Source organism: Cupressus sempervirens, chromosome 11 (assembly GCF_028749045.1).
Source record: "Cupressus sempervirens isolate cs-2001-9-10 chromosome 11, ASM2874904v1, whole genome shotgun sequence".
Classification (NCBI taxonomy): Eukaryota; Viridiplantae; Streptophyta; class Pinopsida; order Cupressales; family Cupressaceae; genus Cupressus; species Cupressus sempervirens.
The window spans coordinates 843,581,148-843,599,321 of NC_143128.1; the positions used below are offsets into that span (position 1 = coordinate 843,581,148).

Below are 18,174 nucleotides of genomic sequence, written 5' to 3' on the forward strand. Positions count from 1 at the left end.
TAGATTTAATTTATAATTAACATTAAAATTTAATGCATTTATTTTGTACAATGATTAAAAAATTCTAGATCTGACAAGTTAAAATAAGAACTTGGTTCCTTGTCAAAGACGATTAAAAATGTAATTTTATAGAACTATGTATATTTTTTCAGCATTTAATGAATACTTACAAGATGAAAATAATAAACGACATACATATAATTCCCTTTTAACATTTTGCTATGACCCAGAGATACGATAAGTCAAAATACTTAGCTACTCCATTCTCAAATGCTTATAAAAATCAGATATTTAAACCTTGTAGATAATATATTATTGAGCAAATAGCTGAAATTTTGTAAGCTTTGATGTGGTGAAATATGCAACAAGTCACTCTTTTAAATAGCTCTGTAACTACATTAACATTACGTTGATAAGCCTCTTCTAAAAAAACTTTATTTTATTAGTTATTGAATATTTTTATTTTGAGCTAATGACATTGCAGCGAAAATAATAATATAGAAGCTACGACAATTCATATGACCTTAGTTAACAAAGGCACAATGACGTCTGATCTCGCCTTCCGTTCCAGTGAGCACTTGGACTTGAGACATCTGTTGCATGGAATTCTTAAAGTTTTCAAAGAAACTCTCATTCTTCAACTGCTTATCAACAAGTTTTTCGGCAATGGGATCTGTCAATAGCGCAACATCAGATTGGAAGAGGCCTTTCTTTTCTTTGAGAATAGTAAAGTAATGGCTATCAAAAGTCAGGGAGCTATTTGGATCCATTGCTACAGTAGTTGTTATGTCTGATTGACTCGTACACTTGGTCTTCAAAAATTCAGCATAAGTGGGATCTAAGGAAGGATCCATGTCTCCTTTTCCTGTGAAGTTGTATAACCTGTTGCTAAATGCAGGACAAAAGCTGATTCCAATCGTATGCCCACCTATTGATTCACGATAACAACAACAATCATAATATTACAATCTTGATTCAACAAATAAATTAACCAATGTAGTTCAATACTTAAATATTCGACATGTTTCTCACCAGAGAGAACAACGAGGTCTTTAACATTTAGTCCTTTGCTTTCAAAAGATGTCTTCAGTTGCGAGAAGTTAAAAAATGGTGAGGGAATGTTGGCCAAAGCCTCACTTTGTCGAGATATCACTCCATCCCTACGCCCTGTTTTCACTCGCCAAGATGGACCTCCACTCTATACACAACATAAAAACTCAAACATATGCATAAGATAAGCAATGAACAAAGTAGTTGTGAACTTGTGTTTATATAATTACGTACCCCAGCAACGACAGCGTCTCGAGCAACAAGGGCGACAATGTCTGCACACGAAACGACGCCCGGACATTTGGCCTCAATTTGTGCTTTCACATCATCATACACTTCAAACCCGCGCAGGCTCAGATTTGGAATCGCTGCTTTCTCTGCTGTGTTGTTGGCTGTGGAATTCAAAAGCACCGACGCATCGCAACCCTAATAAAACCACAACACACTTCAGTTATATATTTTTCACTTATAATACACTGAACGTACCAACGACTTTAAAGCACGAAAAATATGTGATTATATGGACAACAAATGAGTGAAGCAGTTTGGTAATGATTTATACTGACTCGCACAAAACAATCATGGAAATGCAATCGTAAGAGGGGAGCCGCAAGGGTGGTATCATTGTCTATGTGTTGCTTCACCACCTTCTCAACTATTTCCTCTGCAGATGGACAACTCTTTCTATAGAAATTATACCTCAGCTCACCCCCCTCGGACAAAAATACAGTGGCAAGGAAAGCAAGGACCAAAACCCACAAGCTCGCCATTTCTATTTTCTCTCTCTTTCTACTGATTCAATTTACAAATTCGAACTGGATTATCTATTTATATCCAGACAACGACGCGGCTTCTCTTTAGTATGCAATTGTTTATTGACTAGGAAAATCCCACGCGTTAATCCAGCAATTGCATTGTATATATCCTGTGCTTTCTACGTATTCCTCAAACAAATCTCCCGCTTAGAATTAGCGTTGTATATTATATTGCATTACAATTTCGTGCAAAGCTAACCAGCCAGGTGCTTTGTACGTTACTCTAAAAGTCAAAGCTCCAGTTTTCTATAAAACTAGAGTGTTGACAGAGTCGAAATTACTTACAATATTTAAAACCAAACTATAATATCGTCTGCAATCAAGCACATTGAAGTGTCTTTTTTACTCCTCCTTTAGCATTGTCAAACGTACAACCCGGTAAACATGACCTGCTCTGCGTCGACCATCGACCATGTCTATGTAATATTAAAAACAAACAATCCAGCTGTCTGAAACGTATAGTGTTGCCAATATATTTATTTAGCCAACGAATTCAATATACGACACATGGCTTTCCGGAGAGTACGTAATTATACTGGCTCCTCACAGCCTAATAAAAGAAATCTGTAATAAAAGATTCTTATTTATGATGCATAAGAAATATTTGATATATTTTTTACAAAAAAATGTTGATATAGAAGGAGTAGAATATAATCATAATTTTAAAAGTCAATATGATAATTTAGTCTCTAAGATTAAAGAAATTATTTATAATGTATAGTTAAAGTAATCTGTTTATTGGTGAAGTTGAAAGGTTTTTAAAGAGTCCATTAGGGATAAGTATTCGTGCGTTCAAGGCTCTAACATCATAAGGGATAAAGTTGGGATCATGCTTCGAACAAATTTGATGAAATAGGTATCCTTAGTTTTTAGCTTTTAGCTGAAGAGATGTAGCATAAGGCTCATGCTCTTAGACTGGGTTGTTGAAATGACTTTGAGGATGTAAACTCCTCCATTGAATAATAATGATCTTGCTGGGAGAAAAAAAGAGGGGGTTACACCTCATGTGTTTTTCAAGGTTTTGAATTCGCTATGGTGTTCTCTGTGACTATTTATTCTTACCAATTAAAAGAATGTATAACTAGGAGATAGAGTAAGTTCTATTTATGTAAACTTACCAATATCGTACTAATTATAGAAGTCACAATTATGATACTTGAGAACCTTGAGAAACATGGTCGAACAAGTATTGTTGATGCAAGTATATCAAAATCAATATGGAGCTAGAGAAACCTTTCTAGATTGAGAAGATGGTACACAAGAAAAAATACATAAATTGACTTTTGTAGGTATGAGAAATCTTGATAATTTAAGTGGTTGGAGTCACAAAAAGAGTAAATTGGTCAAATTATGAGAGGAGCTCAAAAACATTGGTGCAATTTTGAAGGAATCCCATAATAGTGAGAACTTGAGAGACAAAAAGTCATTTATAAAGAAATGAAACTATTCATGAATCTTCTTCTTCATTGTTCACATTTCAAGAAAGGTATTTTTATAATTTTACCACTATAAATGATAGAAAAATGTGTCCCTTATTGATTAATACAATTTCCTTTAAACATGGGCCATGAATATTAAATGTTTTCAATCTTCTGTGAGATTTTGGGCAATTTCTTAGGTATTTGGAGACCTATATATGGGTTACTTATTTTGTAATTACATAATAATATTAGAAAATAAAAATAAAATTCCATTGGGTGATATAAAAATTATTGATGGACCCAGATGCTCCTACATCAGACATGCAAGTAGGATTTTTTCTTGAGTATGACTCACAAAAAGAAGTGGAGTAGTTGTACTTTAATTTCAGTTTGTAAAAAACTCATAGAGAAACTCATCAATGAAGGAGACATAGATCTATTATTCCTCTACCTCTTCTAGAACTTAGCTAGGATACTTTTTGACCACCTCCACCAAGTTTGTCGTTTTCTCCTATTGGCTTCTAATTTAACAAAATTTGAATAACCAAGTATGCAAGGCAAGAATGCATCTATGGGAAACTATCTCCAATAATGAACACAATTCACCAAGAACCTAGGCAAACTATAAGGCTACTCTCCTTCTTCACTTTAGGCTTTGTAAAACCTAGGTGGGTGAACCTCTTAAGATCTAATTATGTGACCAATGCAATGAGCATAATCAGGATCTAGAATAATAGATGAAACCCCTAAATCTTCTATACTTAACCAAGAAATCACAAGCATGAAATAGCTAATAGCATGACTCATGAAACTAGTAAGCTAAGTGAGGGTTAAACTTTGAATATCTTTCAACATAAAAGGGAAAAGATGATTTAATATGTTGATATCAGCAAGACCTAGGTATGAACAACAAAACCAAATGATCCTATCTCTGATCAATGCTTTATCTATTGGGCAATTACATGAATTACAACTGTACATCTTTTGGAAATCTTTGAGATAACCCTTACATCAAGATCCCTGATCTATCTTTCACCTTGTGAATAGACATTTGCATCAAAATGAATCTCATATTTGACCTATCCCATCATGAAATTTGCAAACCCTGTGATAAACATCAAGCAATTACATGGCTCTTTGTTCCATCAGCAAGATACTTCAATCACATACATTTGTAAAAAAAATGCAACCTAGTTTATGCTCTTCATTCACAAACTAGAAAAGATTACTAATCCATGAACTGGAGACAAGATTCAAACTAATATTAAAACCCCTTGCTGTGTTTTTATTCATTTTCCATGAAAACAAATACATGAAAGATGTATAGAAATACTTCATAATCACCAAACAAATCCAAACTATCTGTATTAAAACTACAACTGTTGTTCATACAAGAAAAAATGCTGAAAGAAATGGTATGACAGTAGTGAGAAGTTTTTCTTAAAAAATTGGAACCTCTACAATGGATTAAAGAAAGAAAGATATAGGAGGAGAGTGAATTCCCAGATCTATTGTGCATCCAACATGTGTCCACTTGAAAAACCTCTCCTAATAGTGAAAAAGAATCTCTCTAATCTCTCTCTACAACTAGTGAATCAAATCTTCTATCATAACTAAAAAATGGAGCCAAATTATACCAAAATGGTATAATATCCTCAAAATTAATCCAATAAACCTTTTACCATGTGTTTTTACCAAGCCTGTAACTTCATCTTCAAATTTTACCCATTTCACTAAGAAAGCCCAAAATTTACATTTCTGCCTATAACTTGAACGAGTGAGCACCTATGCTAAAAACAAATCCCATAATTGGAAATTTCATCTTCTCTCGATTTCGACGATATATAATAAGCCTATATACACTTATCAGGAACTCCTAGAATCTTGATTTGAAAATCGAGCTCCTGCTAGGCTTCAAGATTGCATTAGAAAAAATATTTGATTTTTTCAAAAGTTAAAACTATAGAATAAATTCTAAATTTATTTAAAAATGTCTAACCCTACACGTACTTTTCTGGGAAAAAATATTTATAAATGAATCTTTTAAAACTTTGTTTAAAATTTCCCTCACTTTTCAATCTAGGTCAAACCTTGTTGACCACCCTCACCACATGTCAACACTGGATTGGTTCATTTCATTTTTTGTTTTGTCATCTGACCCTTCCAACTGGGTGCCACATGGCATAATTTCATTCATCCTCTATTTTGCCACATCAGCACACCATGTCATCGTGCCACGTCATTGGTCGCTATGTTGGTATCCTAGTTAGTATTTTGCAACATCATCAGTGACATAGCAACCTTGCAACACATGTCATTCTCTACCACATCATCACCTTGGGAAGCATGCCACGTCTGAAGCCTCTGCCATGTGTCACTGTCAGACTCATCCACCTCACCCTGACATGTCACCACCACATCACCCGAATGCCATGTCACCAGTACATCTCAACTGCCACATCAGTGCCACATCATTGCCACCCAGATGGTTGCTATATTGCTATGTTAACTATCGTGCATCTCCCAAGTGATCACTATGTTGCTATGTTAACTGTCATGCATCTTTCTCTTGGCAAAGTAGTAACCACCACAAGATCATCCACATGTCGCCATCCTATGAGTTCTAATCTCAATCCACCATATCACAACCTTCCTCAAAATTTGTGCCACATCGCACCATGTGGTTGGTCTGGTCATTGCCAACATCATAATCTTTTCCAGTGTGTTTGGTCAAAATTTATCTCTAATCACGCCTCAGTTGGCCCATCCATAGGCCCCATACACATGGACGTTGCCGTTTAAAAGGCACTATCTTGAGGACACCTCATGTTTGGTGTATTGTTGCATTTAAAGGCATAAAACCTTCACCACATAATAAATGTGGGATAAAAGCCTTTGAAGGTTTTCCACATCCTATACTTTTCCTTCAACTCTTTGATTTGAAACATCTTCTTCCCCTTTTTAGCGTATTCATGAGTCTTCTTCACCTATGCTTTATTTCCAAATACCCATGCATATTGTTCAGCCATAGGTGTCGGGCTCTTTTCTCCAAGATTTGCAATCAGCAATGGTAATGCAGGTAAAAGTGTTCTTGTCTGATCCACATCCATTGTGGTGCTATTTGTAAGGCACCAAGATGCTTCCAGTAATTGCTCATTTGCAGATCCAAAGGAAAGGCTCTGAACAAAAATAGGCACAACCCCAGCTTGAACAACTATTTCTACAGGAGGCATTGAAATCTGTGAAAAAAGTCATTTCAACATACAGAGAACTTGAAGATTGATGCTAAGAGTGATGTTGTTCAGAAATAGAAAACTCCAGTTCCACCGCTGTTCACAGTAATTAAAATTAAAACTTTCATGCATAGTTGTTAGATTGCATAGTTATTGGCATTCTTTTGTAGTTTGTTAGTAGTTTCTTTTTAAATTCCTAAATTTTCTCTTTAGCAAAGCATGGAATAATGCTAAAACCACTATCAGAACTCCAGATCTATATTTTGATCTATGTGTTAGGGATTAGTTTTAACAATTTTCTTATTTGAATAAATGTATTGGCTGAACAGCAATTGTTGTCGGAATAAAATATCAATTTTTTTTTTCTCTGCAATAAAACTGAGCCTCCCCTATTCTGAATATTATCATTTTAATTATTGTGTTGTTGTTGTTGTTTAAATTCTACATTTGGTATCAAAGCTGAAGGTGTTTGGAAGACATCAGCATGGCAAACAATTTGCAAATCCCAGAGTTTGATGGAGTTGATTACAATATTGGTCAATCAAGATGAAGACTTTTTTGATTGGGAAAGATTATTGGGAGATCGTTGAATCTGGATATGAAGAGCTTGCAGATTGGAATACTCTCCAACCTAATGATAGGAGATTGAAGAAAGAAGCTGAGAAGAATAATGCAATGGCATTGTTTCACATTCAGATGGCTCTTGATAAGATCTTGTTTCCTCGAATTGCTGATGCACAGACAACAAAAGAGGCCTGGAAGACTCTAAAAGATGCTTACCATGGCAATGATCAGATCAAGGTTGTGAAGCTACAAACCTTGAAAAGAGAATATGAGAACTTGAAGATGAAGGAGACAGAGAGTGTGGGAGATTTATGTGTGAGAGTGAAAGATGTGACTCATAAAATGGCCACTTTGGGTGAATCTATTGCTCAAGAGCAAATAATACAAAAGGTATTGAGATCTCTAACCCCAAGATGGAATATTGTAGTAATTGTCATAGAAGAAAGCAAAAATTTAGCTACCATGGAGTATGATGAATTGGTTGGATCTCTTATATCACATGAGGATAGAATAAGGGACACATCTACCAGTGTTAATGAGAAGGCTTTTGCTTCCCAATTGCAAATTTTAAAGAACGATGGTGCTAGCAGCAGTAGTAACAACAAAAAAGGCTCGGGAAGGGGCCAAAATCAAAATTTTTCAAGAGGATCTAGAGGAAGAGGAGGTGCTCAAGGAGGAAGAGGTAGAGGCAGATTTGATAAAAGGAACATCCAATGCTATCATTGCAATAAGTATGGACATTTTGAGAGAGAGTGTAGACTAAAATCAAGTAACAATAATGCAAATTATGCCCAACAAGATGAGGATCCTTCCTCGGGTAATTTATTTTTGTGTTATGGGAAAGGTGAAAGTAATGTGAATGATGTTTGGTATTTGGATTCTGGATGCTCTAACCATATGTCTGGTAACAAAGAAATATTTTCAAAGCTTGATGATAGTTATAGATCCAATATTACCCTTGGTAATAACAATACTATGGATGTTGTGGCCAAAGGAGCCATGGATGTTCAGACAAAGGAAGGTATGAAAAGTGTTCAAGATATTTATTATACTCCCAAGTTAAAGCATAATTTATTGAGTATTGGGCAGTTACGTGAGAAGAATTATAGAGTGGTATTTGAGAACATGCACTGTACTATCTATGATAAGAATCAAAAAATGAAAGTGATTATAGTTGTTCCTATGACAAAGAATAGGGTGTTTCCTTTGAAGTTTGGTCAAAATGATAATCAGCTTGTCAATATGGCTTATGAGGATAAAAGTTGGTTGTGGCATCTTAGGTATGGCCATTTGAATTTCAATAGTTTGAAGAATCTAACATCAAATGCATTAGTTCTTGGATTGCCTAAGGTTGAAGAGCATAAACAGATTTGTGAAGAGTGTGCAAAAGGAAAACATTCAAGGGAATCATTTCCAAAAGGTAATGCATGGCGGTCCCAATACCCACTTCAGCTTATTCATTCAGATATTTGTGGTCCAATGCAAACACAAAGCGTGGGTAAGTCATCATATTTCATTACTTTTATAGATGATTACTCACGCATGTGTTGGGTATATTTTTTGAAGACTAAGGATGAAGCCTTTGATACATTCAAGAGGTTTAAAGCTCATGTAGAGAATGAGAAAGGGAACACAATTAGATGTTTGAGAACAGATCGACGAGGAGAATTTTGCTCAAACAATTTTCAGAATTTTTGTGAGATGAATGGCATCAAAAGACAACTCACAACTACATACACACCCCAACAGAATGGAGTGGCTAAAAGGAAGAATTGTACTGTGGTAGAAATGGCAAGGAGCATGTTACAAATCAAGGGTTTGAATAATTCTTATTGGGTTGATTCAGTTGCTATAGCCGTATATATTCTCAACAGGAGTCCTACAAGTGCCCTACACAAGATGACTCCATATGAAGCATGGTATGAGAAAAAGTCTAATGTAAATCATTTTAAAGTTTTTGGTTGTTTGACTTATGTTCGCATCCCTGATCAGAATAGGCAAAAGCTAGATGCTAAAAGTGAATCATGTATTTTTGTGAGCTATAGTGAGGAAAGAAAAGCTTATAGATTATTCAATCCTATTACTAATAAGATTTTTGTTTCAAGAGATGTGATTTTTGATGAAGGGGGAGTTTATGGTCATCAAAAAAAACATGTTGGAAGGCCAAAATCAGTTTTGGATGATGATGATATTGCTGATAATGATAATGAGCAGCCAGCTAATGGTTCTATTTCAAGATCACCAAGCCCACCAAGAAACCCCTCACCAATCCCAAGAGCAAGTCCATCCTCAAGTCCTCCAAGGAAGGTAAGAAGATTGAGTGATATTTATGAGAGGTGTCAAAATCAAGCACATGAAGAAGATCCAATAGATGAGACAGTAAATTTTGTATTACTTGCTAAAGCTGATTTTGAGCCATCATGTTTTGAAGATGCATGTGCTAATGAGGTTTGGATGCAAGCAATGAATGAAGAGATGGATTACATTGATAGGAATGAAACATGGGAGCTTGTAGATCTTCCACATAAGAAGAAGAAGATTGGCACAAAATGGGTCTATAAGACCAAGTATAATAGTGATGGGAGTGTTGAAAGACACAAGGCAAGATTGGTTGCTAAAGGTTTCACTCAAAGGTATGGCATTGATTATGAAGAAACTTTTGCACCAGTAGCAAGACAAGAAACTATTAGGATGCTAATCTCTCTTGCAGCTCAAAAGAAATGGAATATTCATCACATGGATGTGAAAAGTGCCTTCTTGAATGGGTACTTAGAAGAAGAGGTATATGTGGGACAGCCACAAAGTTTTGAGATTCAAGGCAAAGAAGATTATGTCTACAAGTTGAAGAAGGCTTTGTATGGCCTCAAGCAAGCACCACGTGCATGGTATGCAAGAATTGATGGATATTTTCAGCAAAATGGCTTTCAAAGAAGTAAGAGTGAACCTACCGTTTACTACAAACAAGAAGATAATGATATTCTCATTGTGAGTTTGTATGTTGATGATTTTTTATATATGGGTAGTAGTTCAAAGATGAAAGATGAATTTAAAGTTGCTATGATGAATGAGTTTGAGATGAAAGATTTAGGTCTCATGAAGTACTTTCTTGGCATGGAGGTTTATCAAGGTAAAGATGAAATTTTTATTTGTCAAGAAAAATATGCAAAAGATATGTTGAAGAAATTTGATATGGCTGATTGTAAACCTCTTTCCACTCCAATTGCTCATGGAGTTGCATTATGTAGAGATGATGGTGCTGAAATTGTTGATGAGACATCATATAGGAGCATTGTGGGGAGTTTGATGTTTTTAACTCACACAAGGCCTGATATTGCTTATTCAGTTTCATTGGTTTCAAGGTATATGACAAATCCATCAGAGGAACATATGAAGGCAGCCAAGAGAATTTTGAGGTATGTGAAAAGCACGGTAGATTTTGGCATTCACTATTCTTCTAATAAGTTTGAGCTTGTTGGCTTTAGTGATTCAGATTGGGGAGGTTGTTTGGATGACCAAAAATTTACATCTGGTAATTATTTTTCTTTGGGTTCTGGTTTAATTACATGGAGTTCAAAGAAGCAAAGTATGGTTGCTCTCTCTTCTATAGAAGCAGAATATGTTGCGGTCACTTCAGCTGGCACACAAGCTTTATGGCTTAGAAAGCTTCTTGAAGAAATTGGAGAGATACATGTTTAGCCTACTGTGATTTTTTGTGACAACATAAGTGCCATTAAATTGGCCAAGAATCTGGTTCATCATAGTAGGACCAAACACTTTGATCTGAACAACATTTCATTAGAGATTTGGAACAAAATAAAGCAGTTGAGTTGAAGTACATCAGCACAAAGGAGCAAATCCCAGACATCTTCACAAAGGCAGTTACAAAAGATCAGTTTTTGGCACTTAGAGATCAGATTGTGAGTCCTCTCAGCATCAAGGGGGAGTATGAAGATTGATGCCAAGAGTGATGCTGTTCAGAAATAGAAAACTCCAGTTCCACCACTATTCACAGGAATTAAAATTAAAACTTTCATGCATAGTTGTTAGATTTCATAGTTATTGGCATTCTTTTGTAGTTTGTTAGTAGTTTCTTTTTAAATTCCTAAATTTTCTCTTTAGCAAGGCATGGAATAATGCTAAAACCACTGTCAGAACTCCAGATCTATATTTTTATCTATGTGTTAGGGATTAGTTTTAACAATTTTCTTATTTGAATAAATGTATTGGCTGAACAACAATTGTTGTCGGAATAAAATATCAATTTTTTTTTCTCTGCAGTAAAACTGAGCCTCCCCTATTCTGAATATTATCATTTTAATTATTGTGTTGCTGCTGTTGTTTAAATTCTACAGAACTTCCATCTTTTCTTGAAAGGATCATTTATCTGTGAATGAAGCTACTGATTTCAATTCCTCCACAATATGAAAAATTTGGTCTTCGAAGGATACTTTATCATCATCCATAGGAACATCATTATCAACTATGTTCCCAACTTTTCTTTTGATTGAGTCTCATCTCTGTCCAAGCGATCCAGACTCTTCTAATGTTTTCCTTTAATCTTTGCATAGGACTCCCTTGACATGGTCTTTTATAAAATGCTAGTGCTCCTTCTAATGTGTCTGTGGCCTCCTCATATGGCTTCATCTATGGTGGGCATCTCCCCTGATTTACACAGTGGCTTCATCCCTTTAGCTTTATTTTGGTGTTGACTCCCATGCCAGATCAACTTTATGCTATTCCATGTTTTTCGTCTTCCATCCAAAATCTCTAATGGCTTTTCTTCATTTGCGTGGGCTCCTTCACACACCTCCTTTCTCCATGGGATGTTGTGGATGCCCCCATCTTTTACTACTACACAAATTTAGCACACGCTTTACTCCCCTTCCGTGGCCTGCCTCCTAGCACCATGTATCCTAATGCACGAAGACTCTACCTATATGAAAATCATATGCCTGGCCCTTGTGTGGAATGCAACTCCCTCTTAAACATGGTCTGCTCCATGCGTGGACTTCCATCTATACGCTTTGAAGCTTCATGGCATATATCACTTAATACATCTTCTACTGATTTTCATATCACTTTATTGATTAGTGTTCAACTTCTTCGTTGTTCTTTTGATCCATTCCTCATTGTGATAGATAATGCAGATTGTAATTGGTTTTATCATGGGATAGTGATTTCTGATATTTGTGCCTTGTGAATAGCACTTCTTAATGATGAGAGACAAGAAGGAAAATAATAACCCATCTGCCACCAAAGTATTTTGCATTTTCTATACAGAGAGCTATAACTTTAGGTAGATTTATCCAATCTTCTTTGTCTATCTTGATCTTCATGTTTTGATTCCGATGGGTAAGAAATGCCTGTAAGATACAAATAACATAGCCTAGTTTTTCAAATCTCTTGAACTTGGAACCATAGAACCGAGCCTTTGCATTTAAATGAACATCTGCAACATTCAAAAAGTAGTGCAATTCATAATCCTCACCAGCCATGATACCAACAGATCAATCAATATGACTATGAATGCCTTGCTATGAAAATGCCTCTCATCACACCATCTCCACTGTAAACAAGAAGCAAATTTGGTGAGCACACACAACTAAAGAAATCAGTAGTTATAAAATCAATAGTTTTAGTGATATATCATAAACTACAACATAACATTGTCTGAGGCTATTCTCTCCATCGATGAGGACATTCATTGCCTTTGAATTCTTCCCAATTAGGTTCCTATATCCAGGATTAATCATTATCTTAATTATGAACTTGTGATTGGTATCTTTAATTGTTGCCATTAAAATTATTTAGATTGAAGAATTCATCTCAAATTTTGCCCTGATTTCTAATTTGTAGTAGCTCACTCCTTCTAGAAAGTACAAATTTGCAATCTACTAAAATCAATCGGGCCCCAAAGTGGGTCCGACTAAAAAAAAAAATTGTTTCCAAACAACTAAATTGTCAAAATAATTCATTAGTCATCTTATATTGGTTTGATTGAAATTCAATCACTATTGCATCATTTAAAATTGATTTTCAACCTTTCTTGCAAATTGTCATTTTAGTGCCAAAAGGTCCTTTGACTGGCCTTAAAAACTGATCAAAACACCTGATCAGGCTTTGGAATTGAACATACTAGATCTTTGTTCTGCACTCTTACACCCTGTTGAATCTCGTCTCATGAAAAATTCTTAGTTAATAGATATTGACCGCCAAATTTTCCATCTTAGAACTGCCTACAAGAAAACATGTCAGAAAGCAATAAATCGCATTCGGATTTGGCTTTGAAAACTGGGTAAACTAACACTTGGGGAAACGAAAGCTAGGGCATTGGTTCGTTGTCACAAGGAGAGTATGAATCTATGATTTGGGCTTGTGATGAATAATAGGAAAATGGTCAAAGTGAGCTACTCAGAATTTGTCTTGGAAACAATGATAGAAAAGCATTTTTTGCAAATGGAATGGACCTGGGAAAATGTGTAGACGAATTCATCAAGACTTGAAAATTGACACACTTAAAGTATTTTCTAAGTACAACACAGTGGTACAATCCATTTGATCTCATCTATCATGGATTTCAAGATATGACATCACAAATAGGGGTTCTGACAAATCTGCACTTGCTAACACTAGTGAAAAGTTACAAGTTGCATTTGGAATCGCATTTGAAAACTGATCAAATAGATTCACCATAAGTTCAAAATAAAAATATAATAAGTCTCTAACCTCTAAAATGAAACACAAAAGGAAATATCTCATTTTGGTCAACTAGGTCAAAGTTATAATGAGTCAAACAGGGCTTCCTAGAATTTAGAACAATTTATATCAGCATGACATTGATAAACAACTAACTTTGAGGGATTCAAAACCTAGTCAAACGAATTCAAAACAAATCAAAATCTGAAACAGAAGGTCTATAGTGTAGACACTAGACACTCCCAAAGTGGTGAGTCATGACACATTACTAGGTGTGAGATATTCAATTGCAAACACAACTTTTTGTCACTGATTGACACTTTGGCAAAAATGCAGATTTGGACATTGCTCAAAACAGGACTTCACAAAATGGCTCGGAATAGCAATTTATCTTTATGGAACACATAGATACAATAAATGCAAGGTGTTAGAAACATTAAACACCACATGGACCTCAAATGAATAGTCGGGTATATATGCATCAAAAGCATTTAAGGGCTTGATTTTCTCAATGGTACTCAAAATCAGGGCTTCAATTTTGAGTCCCAACATCTCCTCTTCTTTCTCATGGACTCATTCTGATTGCAATTTGGCTTTCTACTAGTAAACCTCCCTTCTTGTCCTTCAAATTATTTGTACTCTCCTCTCCCTCTTTATGCAATTTTGAACTTACAAAAAACTAACCACCTCCACCTATATCCAAAAACATCCTCAATAGGATCTACATGAAAAGAATCAACATACATATAAAATAATGCAATCACAAACCCTCCTATTTTAAATGTTGTAAGAAAAAGGAAAATTGAATTCAACAATTTTATATTTTATCCCATTGTCTTTTTCCACCCAAAAATCTTCTTCATTCTCATCTACATTGATAATATTTTCGCATTTGACTACTTCAGTAAGATGTTCTTTATCCTACTTAATCCTTTTGGCTGCAACTTGCTCCACTTCTACATTGAATAATTGTTCAATCCTCTCATTATCTTCCTCAAGAATCTCTCTTCATCAAGCTGCTCATTGAATGCAATACCTTTATCCATCATTGGAGACTCTATATTAATCTTATGCTTATCAATTGCATCAATGTCCTCCATAGTACATTTCATTGTTATTATAAATTTCCCTTTCCTCATAACCACCTACTTTGATCCACAAAATTATTTTCCTGTTGCCTTACTTTTGTGTTTCTTTCTAAAATGTACTCATCCATCTCTTCTTTCTCTCTCTCTAAAATAAGGGTTGTCAAACCCCAAAAAATTAGAAAACTACATGAATTTGATATGTTATCAATCTAAATATAAATAATATTCAAGTAAGATGTACAACATATAATTTATAATTCAAAAAATGTATGTATATGAAACAAGTAATATCTATATTTAGATCAAAAAATAATTTATAATTGTATACAATTCATGACATATATTAAAGTAGATCAATGTAGATCAAATCCTAATATACATGTTTAAATAATACTATTTAGACCATCTCAAGTCATTTAGAATGCTCATGAAGAAGATTTTGTATTCTCTAATGGTACTCACTATCTAGTCTTCACATATTATGTCCATATTGAGATTTAAGTGGATGGAGAGAATGTGACATAGCAACTACTAGGTGGTTATATTTAAATACCTTATTGTCAGGTTGATAATCAAAAAAGTGAATTCCATGCTGCACTATTTTGATTTGATTGAAATAGGGCTCTAAAAATACCAAACCTACAAACCTCAAATGTTAATAATGTAACTAAAATAATTTTGTTATTTATTATCTATCTGTTCAATGTAAAAAGGAATATATAGATCTCTAAATAATTCACAAACCTATAGAAAAAAATTTGTGTTTGTTTCTTTATGTTCAATTAACTTCATTCTATCTGTAGTGCAACACAAGGAAAAATAGTGAACTACTTATACATCTCTAGGCTCAACAATCATTGTAAAGATATATTTTGCACAAAAAAAGTATACATACATTACATAAATACTTCAAAAGTCACACACACATACATGCACACGCACTCATGTACTTGTACATGCAAACACACAATTTAAATTAAACACCCACCAATTTTGAGCAATCAAAAAATATGATCAAAATCAATCAAAAATAAAGGAATGTTATCAAATTTTTCATCTTCATTTCTACTAACTATATCAGTAACAATAAGTGGCACCAAATTTCATGAGCCCACATATCCATGTTCCTGGTTGATGCATTTAGAATAGTTTCTTGCAATGTAATAACAACAAAATAGTGAGTAGTCCCTACTATACAATTTCCAATTACAAAAATTGGTACTCATAATTGAATGTAGATATCATGTATTTTCTATCATTTTGTAACAATGCATGGCTTTTCTATCCACATGTGAACACATATATTTAACATAAAAATGAGACAATTTATGAATTTCATTTTGAACATTTGAATAAAGGAAATATAAAATCTAAACAAGAAAAAGTATATGTTATTAAAAATACATTGGTGCACTTGTTATATCCCAAGATACTCTATATGATGCTACTTGGCTCAATATTGATGATTAGCCAACCTCATTTGATGAAAATGTGTCTTGTACCATTCAACAACATCATGTGCATTATTTATCTCATCTTCCTTATAATTCATTTGATACTTTCATAGAGCACATTTGGTGCAAGCTCTAGAACCATCATGTTCACCTTTTCCATTTCCATTCTCAAACAATCTCCATGTATATGTGCTATATTTTCTAAATGATGATATCTACAAAGTGCATAAAATGGCCCTGATGATTTGAACTATGTGGCACACCTATCTGACCAAACATATAATGTTTATCAATACTTATGTCCCTTCCTTTAAATTTTGAAAAAAAACCTTTTGAAAGAGTGCTCTATATAATTAATATCATGTCATTTATTATCATTTATGTAAAGTGATATTTTATCTTGATGAATTTTGATTGAAATGTTCTCTATATACCATCCAAATTTAATTGGGCATGAAAAGAACATGCATGTGCCATAATAGTAACCTACTCTTAAAAAAAGTATTTTGATTGAATGACCTTTTGATGAACAAAAGAATAATTTTCTACCAAATCAATAACTAATAACATAGTTCAAAGTGAGAAATTATCTCTCTTATTATTTCAAATAATTTTGTTTTCCACTTTACAATAAGTACATAATGAATGCACTAAATTGAATCAAAATTGTAAATTTCTCGATAAATACTCAAATAGTTATCTCCTCTTCAACATATTCTAACCTTTTAAGTTCTTTCCCATTTATTTTTTCATTCATTACATCTTTTTAGCTCTTACAATTTATCATCTTTGTCACATCAATATCCTCATTTTTCAAAGGGAAAAGAGCCAAACTAGCACATGTTTCACATTTTCCTTCTATACAATTTATTTGACCAAATGTATCATCTCTTTTATCACATATAATAGATGAGATGAACTCAATTTATCTAGTAGGAGGAGAATTTTGGAAACCAAAAGTATCATCTACAAACTTTTTGAAAACCTGATAGTGGAGATCAAATTTAATATGATCACAACAAAAATAAGTTTCAAACACTTTGTTTCTCCTCAAAGAATATGGCTTTAATCTTTCAAATAATTTTTTCCCAACCTTTATACTAGGATTAGACATTCAAAATAAGACATGAATTTTGTGTAACTGTGTTGTGTCCAAACAATGTTTTGCATGATGTTCATATTGATTATCTTTAACTGTCTGTTTGATGACATCTCTAGTGTTTTATGAAGGATGAGTATTATCATTTCAAAATAATATGAAAAATTCATTGATTCCTCCTAATCCTATTAGAATGAGGATATCTACAAATAATTACCTTCCAAAGTTCTATCATCCAAAATTATTCTCCTCTTAACATATTTTGATATTATTTTCTTATAAAAAACCAATATAATATGAAATTGATGATATTTTCCTATTTTATAGTATAGTGTTACCAATAATAGATTCCAACATTACTTATCTTGTAATGGTCTTATCTTTAGTTTGAGATAGCTTCATGTAAATCTCAAACCATTCCTAACATTTTCAATAATATCACTTTGCATGTTAGAAATTGTTTTCTTTTTTCTTTTTTCTCTACACTAGATAATTTCAATGCCTCTTGAGAATTTTTTAATAATAATAAGAGAAATTAATTGGGCTTGTTATAGTGTTTCAATATTATCAAAGCAATTCATTAGAAATTGGGCTTGATAAAGTGTTTCAAGGTTATAAAATTGAGTCATTATTTCTCTTGCTATCTTATTCAAAGTCCTCTTTTTAGAGAAACTTAATAGTTTAATATCAACAAGTGATCTCAATTTCTCAACATCCATTGCAAAAAATGATCTAAGCTTCTATAATCCAATGG

General features: G+C 33.8%; 1 protein-coding gene across 1 annotated transcript; it reads right to left on the minus strand.

The window, feature by feature from the left end:
- Positions 1–421: 421 nt before the first annotated feature.
- LOC149532184 (peroxidase 39-like) lies at positions 422–1,820 on the minus strand. Its single transcript, XM_089808472.1, has 4 exons — positions 1,617–1,820; positions 1,285–1,476; positions 1,033–1,198; positions 422–928 (listed from the first exon to the last, which is right to left on the minus strand). Exons 1-4 carry the CDS (start codon positions 1,818–1,820, stop codon positions 525–527), a joined length of 966 nt encoding a protein of 321 aa, XP_089664598.1. The 3' UTR covers positions 422–524.
- Positions 1,821–18,174: the final 16,354 nt, after the last annotated feature.

Bases quoted from the DNA above. Each gene is read 5' to 3' on its own strand.
- LOC149532184 (XM_089808472.1), bottom strand. From the start codon at position 1,820: ATGGCGAGCTTGTGGGTTTTGGTCCTTGCTTTCCTTGCCACTGTATTT. The intron at 1,477-1,616 runs GTCAGTATAAAT...TGGTTTTATTAG, and splicing joins TCCATGATTGTTTTGTGCGA to GGTTGCGATGCGTCGGTGCT. The intron at 929-1,032 runs GTGAGAAACATG...GTGAATCAATAG, and splicing joins AGACCTCGTTGTTCTCTCTG to GTGGGCATACGATTGGAATC.